Source organism: Populus euphratica, unplaced genomic scaffold (assembly GCF_000495115.2).
Source record: "Populus euphratica unplaced genomic scaffold, PopEup_1.0 scaffold58.1, whole genome shotgun sequence".
NCBI classification, from domain to species: Eukaryota; Viridiplantae; Streptophyta; class Magnoliopsida; order Malpighiales; family Salicaceae; genus Populus; species Populus euphratica.
In genome coordinates, this window is record NW_011499864.1 from 1,557,038 (window position 1) to 1,566,202 (window position 9,165).

Below are 9,165 nucleotides of genomic sequence, written 5' to 3' on the forward strand. Positions count from 1 at the left end.
ATTTTCAATTTCACCATTTAACATTAAGCTAATTAAAAAATTAAATTTAATAATTTTTTTAATTTTATTTGAATTAAATTCATTTTTTATAAGATTATTAATCTTATACGCTTTATACGCTTAACCGGATTTAATAAATTATCATTCCCACAACTTATTTGATTTTATTTTTGGCTAAAAGAAACGTGGACAATACTAAAACTAATCTTACCCGCTACATAAGACGTGAAATAATCAAGTGTTATAAGTATGTTTATGTTTATCAACCTCGTAACATGACAGACAATTTATGGAAACTACCACTCTCGTCTCCGACGATAACTGTACTATCTATCGTTCCTGTTATGGATGGTCTTCGGTAGTGTTTGTTTTTATAATCTAACATGCTTTTTAAAATATTTTAGTTATTTTAATGTGATAATATTAAAAATAAAAAAATATTTTAATATATTTTAAAAACAGTAAATACCATAATATACGACAAACACGACAGTGCAGAAGCATGAATTTTAAAATAATAATAATAATAATAAATAAATACTTTACGTATATTATTTTGCTTCTAGCAACTTGCATTTTTTATTTGGCTGAGAAAACCTAAGAATCTTCTCTCACTGGTATAATAACGAACCGCTATCTTAAGATAAAAAATAATAATAAATAAACACTTTACGTATATTATTTTGCTTATAGCAACTTGCCTTTTTTTTTATATTCCTGGCTGACAACTCGAGAACCTTCATTTATATTCAGGCGCTACCTATTTATGTATTCATTAAGCTATGAATAAAACATTTCTCGGGATTTTTTTTTCCTAGAACTATTTTCTTAGGTTTACTAGCTTAATTACTTGCTTCGTGCTCTATTACTTTTAACGATGAAAAAAACCATCCTATAAGCAACACTTATATGCTGTGTAGCAGTTGAAAAGAAAAAAATTATACAAGTGATCTAACCACCATGTGACTGCTAGCTTTAGGATCTACATGTAAGTGAGAGCAGCACCGACTGATCACCATGCGGCCACATTCTGGATTTATTTCCATAACTTGACAGTGCTGTCATGGCTTGCAGAAGCAACCATCCCAGTGACGGGTGACTGTGCCAGGGCTGCGATTATGTTCTCGTGCCCCGGGATTGTCATGCTCTTATTCTCGGCCATGTTCCATAGCTCCAATGACTGCAGCCACATTTGAAAAAACAATTTCAGTATGTCAAGAAATCTGGCAAAGATAGGAGCAAGAAAAGCTGAATTCATTGCTATGCTTGGAATGTGAGTGATATTGTAGCAAAGATACTGATGCTGGAAAAAATAAAGTTTGATCTCATGAACAAGGAAAACCCTAGCTATAAAGATATTCAGCACTGGACTGGTTTCAGATGTCATGTTAGGAGGAAGGACTACAGGCTCATTCCTGAAACATTTAGAGAAGGCCTGAAATTAGCCTTGCTGGTGTGAAGCGGAAATATCAACAAGAATTGTCACCATCTATTTGTGTACTAAAATCACTACTACCATGAACCAATGTCTTAACCATGGAATGACAGGTGATATCTACAATAAAATCAACAGCCAGTCATCAGAAAGGTTCATCCATTATTGTCTGTAGTATGATTCTATAAAGGAATGCGACTTACTGAGATTCCTCCAATAACCAAGAGAGTGGAGTAACTTGGATGGAAAACACAAGAATGAAACCGGTTCCCATTGGAACTGAGCTCTTGAATGCACTCCCTTGAGGCCATCGACCAAATCTTCACCAAGTTCTGACTAACCGAAGCCAAAATATCTCCAGTTGAATCCCAGCATATGTAGTTTACCATTTCAGAATGCCCCTGGAAATAAGAGGAGTGGATAATTATGTACTTGAACAATGAAATTATTTTTGAAAAATAATGCGCAGACATTTAAATTACAAACTATAGCATATTTCTTTATGTGCGATACCTGGAATGAGTGAATCTGCCTATCAGTTTCGACATCAAAGATGGTCACCACTTTATCTGATGCTGCAGCTAGTAGATGTCCAACTCTAGCTTGAAATCTCACTTGTGCATTGCCTCCCTAAGTGGAAGTTTTTTTTTTTATTTGTTTTCAATCATTAGTAGGAAGGTTATACTGAAAGAGAATCAAGTGCAGCTTAACAATGAAAGAAAGAAATACTTAGCAAAGAACATTAAAAAATATAGTGAACCTTAGAGACACGAACACTTGCGAATGGATTGATGTTCCAATATCGAATTTCGTTGTCACAGTCACTAAAACAGAAAAGATCAGTTTTCTTGGGGTGGAAGTCCAGAGACATGATAGGTGAACTATGCCCTGTATACTCATGCAAACAATAGCTCGGCTGCAACAAAAACTCAAATGAATAAACCATTTTCAACAATAAGATATATTTTAAGATTGCTTAATCAACAAGACATGGAAACCACAGAAATACAAAGATTATTGCTGCACCCCGCACCTTACAGACTTTGATGCACATCCCAATCACAAGAAGAGGAAAAGATACTCACATTGTTTGCATCCCATAATCGCACAGATTTATCACATGAAGATGTAGCCAACTGAGACGAATTTGGCCTAAAACGAACATCTGTGATGACTAATTTATGCTCTTCAGTGGTGTTCTCTGTTTGCAGGTTATCCATGTTCCACAGGACAACCTGATTAGCGCAACACAAAGTAAGCATATCTCAGTATTCATTATTTTGGGTAATATAAAGAAAAGATGTCCATATTTATGCTAACGGGATAGAACATCATCCAGTAATTAGCTTTCTCAAATATGGATTTATTATTAACGGTAACATGCACCATACCTTCTTGTCATGTCCAGCACTGGCCAGCAACTTTCCATCTGAAGAAAAATGACAGCAAGTGACCTTGCTATTTCTTGTCCGTATGCAGCCAACCTCACCAAAAGTAAAACCTGAAATGAAGACAGTGGCCAACAATGAAATAAGAAACCAGTCGTTCTCAACTCAGGAAAGACATAAAGATGCCATAAGCAGCCGACCTTTAGAAGACTCCTTTTGGTTCTCACTGAGACTTTGCTTTACTGTTCCATACAAGTCCCTTCCATCTCCATCGGGTGCAAGAAACTGTTCCATACTATCATCTAGAGCAGCAATATCTCCAAAACGATCCATGTCTTCCTGCACCAAGAAATGACTTCCTCAAATGCATCATCACAGTTTAGTTTATACAACTCCTGAGATTCATGGTGGTGTACATTACTGTCACATTTTAGTTTATACAACTCCTGAGATTCATGGCAGTGTACATTACTGAAGGGTACTGTTTCTTAACAACTACGTTGACTGTAAACTAAATCTAACAGTGCCATTTTGATCCAGAATTTATTTTCAGAGGAGTCAAATTCAATACAGTGATTTCATGTAAAGGAAAATTATGTCATAAAAATTGATAAGTATTTCACATTAATGAAAATAACATAAAGAAACTCACAAAAATCATTAACTTTTCTTTCACACAGATTACTATTTAATTATTCCTTGTGAAATCTTATACTTTTATAAATATATTCTGAACTAAATATCAAAATTACTTATAATATCAGATAATTCCTTATTGCTATTAATTTTAACTAAATAAAATTGGGTTTAGATAAAATTTCTCTCTCTCCCTCTCTCTCACACGCTTGAGAGTTGAGAGTGGACATGCTTTTACAATGAAAACATGTGAACGGTATTTGTCCTCCTATTTACTAAGAAAACATAAAAGAAAGAAATAACGATGAAAAAAAATTGAAGATGTCATTTACTGGGAAAAAAAGCATCTATCTCTCAAGTAATGATTAAAGCTATTTTTTTATGTTTCAGTTAATAATTCCATGATTTACAAATTTAACTTACTATGGTAGTAGTCAGATTTAGATATATTTTTGCTTACCATTAGGGTGATCTCCTTTTTTCTTTTTTATCATGAGAGACAACACCTAATTAATGGTTAATTATGGCTCCCATTGAATGTACTAAGGCTAGTTTCATAAATTGGCTAACCCCACTCGCATTTCAAGGAATGTACCAAGGCTAGTTTCATAAATTGGTTAACCCCACTCCATTTCAAGGAGTTTGTGGACAACAAATTCGGAGTAGAGTACAGCAAGGACAAGGCATGTTAATTGGGATAGACTTCCAAATTTAGACTTTTACTTCCATTACTTTGTTAGGGGATTGACAGAGGCAGTGTGGGCAGGGCGGAGCTAGGGTTCTTGGTTAAGGGGCGCAAAAATAAAACACTATTTCAATAGGCATTTTTACACAAAATAGTGTTACCCTAATATGTATTACTGGATTTAAACAAAGTTATCATTACAAAACTGAATTGAAAAACACAAAATATTCCATTTAAATGATTATTTCATAAATAATTATTCTAAACAAAGCTATTCCTTACAACATATGACAAGGAGGGATCCATGACAAGAAAAAAGGGGAAAGTCCTAGGACTATCAAGGGCTGTTATGAATTTTCTTGAAAAAAAACTTTGGGGGGCAATCTTCTCTTGCAATCCTTCCTTTTCACCCCCAAAAAAAATATAAAAAAAAGTTCTCTTACATGTAAGCCTGCCCTGAATTTTGGTAGGTGCCCTCATTGCCACCATTGTAAACCTACCAGTAAATAATGTTGACACACTACACAGCTATCAGGCATCTCATTCATTGTTAAAATAGTAGAAACTTTGAGCTCATAATGAAGATACCAGTGCTGAATAAGCGTCTGCTGCATATTTCCCTAATTATTAGCTGTGAAATGTAAAAATATATACCAGTATATTGGAAGATGATGCAAGACTTCCTGTCCCCTCTGGACCATACATCATCAAGCTTTTTGGCACACTTTTAGCATGCTGAAAATTACTGGTTGTTGGCATTCCATCACCAGGGGTATGAGTTGATGGAGGAGAGTTGGGTGATGGACCCACGGTATTTCCTGTACAGGTGCTGTTAGCAGGTCCAGAAGAGGAGTGTTGCTTCCTTTTCCTGTTAGTCTGCAGCCAGCAATTAGACTATAAATAAGATAATACAAACTTCAATGGTTAGAAAAGCCATATAATTGAAGGAGGTATTGCACAGTTATAAATAGCACTTATAGTTATAAATTTGATGATACAGGGAGCTTTGTAACTAATTCTGAACGACTACAACCTGCTGCTGCTGCAATTGCTCCTGCTGTTGAGATGAAGGGTGCTGCATCTGGGTCATCTTCATCTGTCAGAACACCAGCAAATACACAATAGTAAGGTATTTAGAAATGACAGAAGATTAACAAGTCTTGAATCACTGTTGTTAGGACAAGAGACAATAGGAAGGTATCTAGGACTGACAGGAGATTAATGAGTCTTGAATCACTGTTGTTAGGGAAAAGGGTTGTGAGGGTCGATGCTAAACTACAGTTATATAAAATATTTTAGGATACATTGAAATGGAGCGGAAATTCAAAAGGACATCTTTGTAAGACTCAGACTCACTATGCTGGCACGATTATACACAAAATATCAATAGAAACGCATTTTTTGCATACAGTTCCACAGTCAAACAGTGGTGATGTTACTTTCATGAACTTCTATTAGGAAAGAGTCCAGATATTGTGCAAACTCCTTTCCAAAGCACTCAAAGAGAGAGAACAGTGGTGATGTTACTTTCATGAACTTCTATTAGGAAAGAGTCCAGATATTGTGCAAACTCCTTTCCAAAGCACTCAAAGAGAGAGACCTCCCTTTTGAGACCTCAGAATATCAAAACCATGTTTTCATAAGTTTCAAAAGTATCATCTTCTAAAATAAAGCAGGATAAACATTCAATGGCTGAGTTTTATTTGATATATTTAACATCTGGAGAAGGATTATTTTTGTTGGACAGTCTCCTCATCTTAGAAGACAGTCAAACCTTTGGTGAACTTGATTGAACTGGAGAACATATAGACCCATCATTTCTCGTGGATTGGCCATCTTTTGCATTCAAGCTACTCCTAGGCAACTGATTTAGCCTTCGTGGATCCAAGTCGCCATAGTTAGCTGAATTTCCAAGGTTGCCTTGTGCTTGAGCCTGTGTCATGACCTGCTGTTGTTGTGAAGCCAAAAGAAACTGATTTTGAGTCTGCAGATTAGGCTTCTGCATTTGTCCACCCAAACTTGGCCGTAAATGCTCGATTCCCTGTAGGATTTGGTGTGCTATAAGTTTCAGGACCCAGAAATACATACACAAATAAAAGGATGAATTGAATATCCAGCACGGGAAAACAAAAGAAAACTTACAGTTAGTGGCCAGCCCTTCAACGGAGGAAGACCAGTGACACCTTGATTTAGTCCTGAGTAAAGGAAGTAACGGTAATCATTTTAAGTACTGCAATAGCAATCTTTCCAGTTTGCTCAATAGTTATTTCATCTAAAGTTTTGGATGACCCTTATAAGTGTGGGGTGGGGTGCTATGATAGCACAGCAGGTGTGATCCGCTCCCATCTATTTGCCAAACTGGTAAGCATTATTTAATCTAGGCCCACAAGGGGACACACAATAATAGTTTTACCAAGCTTGCACACCTGAAGGAAGGTATGATATTTCATGTGTTAAAAAAAATATTAAAACAAATAAATTAAACATTTAAGCTTCTACATCCAATGTTTCTAGAGATCCGGGACATTTCAAATTAGGCATGTTGTGAAGCATCTTCAATTTCTAGCCATATAGGTCTTAAGTTCACTCCACCATGCCCCAGAAGCTTACAATATGATGAGATGAAAGATAATTGGCAAAAGAAAAAAACATGAATGCAAACCTGAATTGTACTTGCAATAACAAGGACAAACGTTTTATATGAAAATCTCTTGAAATTACCTGCTCCACCTAGACCAGACTTTGATTGCAAAATTGCTTGTCCACAGATCGATGAGGGATCCATAGGCAAACTTTTCTGAGTTGGGCCCAAATTAATCTCACTTTTGATGTCCTGAAAATTCAACATGTTAACTGGTAATGCATGGGAGAATGGAAATACTTGAAAGGAACATGAAATTTGAGTAGCAAAAATGTAAGTGAAGGGTCTGGTCCAATTAATTACAGTTATCAGTGGAGTTCGAGCCTGGATTTGCTGCAAAGCCGACATGTTCCCAGAATTACCCTGTGCTAGCTGGCTGAATCAGCGAGGACAAGAGAAATTCATTACCCAACTGAACCTTGTCGAGTGATTGTAAAATTAGAGATGAAATTTGTATTTAAAAATAGGACATTCACCCTTGTTGAACAGTTGGTGATTTAAGCAGGGACAGCCTATTGGCATCAATTAGAGCTGGTGATGTCTCAGAGTCCATAGAGTGAGGGTGTTTCATACGTTCTTCATACATTTTCATAGCCAATACACTGGCTGATGGCTGCCCCATCATCCCTTCAGGGTTCATAGCATTTAGAGAACTAGAAAGAGCTGGATGACTAGGATCCCTTCGCTGCATCTGAGCATTGCGATGCTGCATAAGTTGCAATTGCTGCATTTGCATCTGTTGTTGCTCCCTTGTCTTACTTTGTTGTGCCTGTTTTTGATGGAAAGTTATATTCAGGTTAGTTGTTATATCTTCCCCACCCTTAGAAAAAAAACCATTCAAATTACTCTAACGTGAACAACATGAAGGCACCTCTATATATGCCGCAGCAGCATCAGAATGTTTTTCATTGGTCCTTGCTATAAAAATATCCCAGAAAACAGACCACCATTCAAACAGAAATCCTCCAGGTGCATCAATTGCTACAAAAGAAAAAAACAATCAAATACCTTTTACAACTTCTATTTAAGCATACCGCTCAGTCCGCTTCAAGTTACAAGAAGTTCAAACAACCGGCAGAGCAAGATAAATTACGCAAATGCAACAGCCATAGCACATACCGCGCAGTGCAATTTTTGCATTTTAAAAACAAAATAAGAATCAGTCAACAACAAAACAGCATATTGTTCTTTGAGGGTATATAAGGTATCAACAATTTGTTAAAATTAGTGCAATTAATTAGCTAAACAACATTACCTACTGGATCAGTGGCAACCTTCCCTTCCGCCATAAAAGCTTTCGCAGAATTATGCAATTTTCTCTTCAGCAAATAATCATGAATATATACATCAAGCCTATACCAACAAAATAACAGATATCAGCAAAAACAAAAAACAAATACTTATAAACCATCACATACATCTTATCTGCTTCCCAATTACTCTGCTGCGCCATGTCTCTTCAATAAAACAACCGATCACTACTCCTTTCTGCAAGAATAGAACCGTTGCTTAAAATCCAATGCATCACAACTTGTTACAGGAAAAAACGAAGCTTGACACATAATTTTTGCCTTAATTTCCTAAAACAGAAAAAATAGATTAAACTAAAGACTACGCAAACACAAAACCTAGCGAGACACATAGAGAAGAACCTGGAGATTCTGCACCGAGTTTTGCTAGCAACTAAACAGACCTAATCCACACTTCCTTGAGCTCAAAATTTGAACAGCTACAAGAACCATCTCACAAGATCTCTGCACGAAAATCCTTAAATTCAAAGCAAAATTAACCAAAAACAAAAAAACCTCAATCACTAGAGAGAAAAAATCGGTGCCTGGATTTTCTTTTTTGAGTGCAACTGAAGCAGACCGGCTTGGTCTAGTGAAATTCTCTGCATAATAAAGTTAGAGGGTAGTTAGCTGGAATTTGTCCTTATATTATTTGGTGAGTATCTAGTATATCCCTATATTTTTAATTGTATATATTATGTCCTTATTTAATCAATTTGTTTTTAATCTAAATTGAAAAAATTATAATTTTATTCCAAAACTTCCCTTGAAAAATTATATTTAAAAAAAATTAAAATTAATCAGTCAATTAACTTGAATTTTTCCTTTTATAATTTATTGAGTATGTAACATTTACTTTTATTTTTAATTATATCTATTATACCCTTATTTGAAAAAAATAAAAAGTTTCAAAACTAATTAGCCAATTAACTTGAATTTGTCCTTAGTTTAGTGAATATCTCTTGTTTATTAATTAGAAAATGTTTTTTTGTCTAATTGAAAAGGTTATACTTTTATTTCAATATTTCCCTTAAATATTATATAAAAAAATCTCAAAATATTTTAGAAATAAAAATTTCAAAATTACTCTG

General features: G+C 35.3%; 1 protein-coding gene across 6 annotated transcripts; it reads right to left on the minus strand.

The window, feature by feature from the left end:
- Positions 1-738: 738 nt before the first annotated feature.
- On the minus strand, positions 739-8,705 carry LOC105125785 (transcriptional corepressor LEUNIG-like). Of its 6 annotated transcripts, none has more exons than XM_011026388.1 (19): positions 8,620-8,705; positions 8,438-8,539; positions 8,204-8,273; positions 8,041-8,138; positions 7,657-7,766; positions 7,262-7,554; positions 7,089-7,161; positions 6,866-6,977; positions 6,287-6,339; positions 5,919-6,185; positions 5,161-5,240; positions 4,799-5,027; positions 3,024-3,162; positions 2,827-2,936; positions 2,521-2,670; positions 2,196-2,351; positions 1,949-2,065; positions 1,639-1,836; positions 739-1,180 (listed from the first exon to the last, which is right to left on the minus strand). In XM_011026388.1, exons 3-19 carry the CDS (start codon positions 8,236-8,238, stop codon positions 1,037-1,039), a joined length of 2,364 nt encoding a protein of 787 aa, XP_011024690.1. In that variant the 5' UTR covers positions 8,239-8,273; positions 8,438-8,539; positions 8,620-8,705; the 3' UTR covers positions 739-1,036. The 6 variants fall into 6 exon arrangements, 5 of the variants coding, with proteins under 5 accessions (XP_011024690.1, XP_011024692.1, XP_011024691.1 ...); XR_842291.1 differs by adding an exon at positions 1,416-1,555 and having other exon boundaries at positions 1,111-1,180; positions 8,438-8,649; XM_011026390.1 differs by having other exon boundaries at positions 4,799-5,020; positions 5,178-5,240; positions 8,438-8,649.
- Between the last annotated feature and the right edge of the window lie 460 nt (positions 8,706-9,165).

Bases quoted from the DNA above. Each gene is read 5' to 3' on its own strand.
- LOC105125785 (XM_011026388.1), bottom strand. From the start codon at position 8,238: ATGGCGCAGCAGAGTAATTGGGAAGCAGATAAGAT. The intron at 1,837-1,948 runs GTATCGCACATA...TCTTATTTCCAG, and splicing joins GGCAGATTCACTCATTCCAG to GGGCATTCTGAAATGGTAAA. The intron at 1,181-1,638 runs GTAAGTCGCATT...ATGTGGCTGCAG, and splicing joins TGGTTATTGGAGGAATCTCA to TCATTGGAGCTATGGAACAT.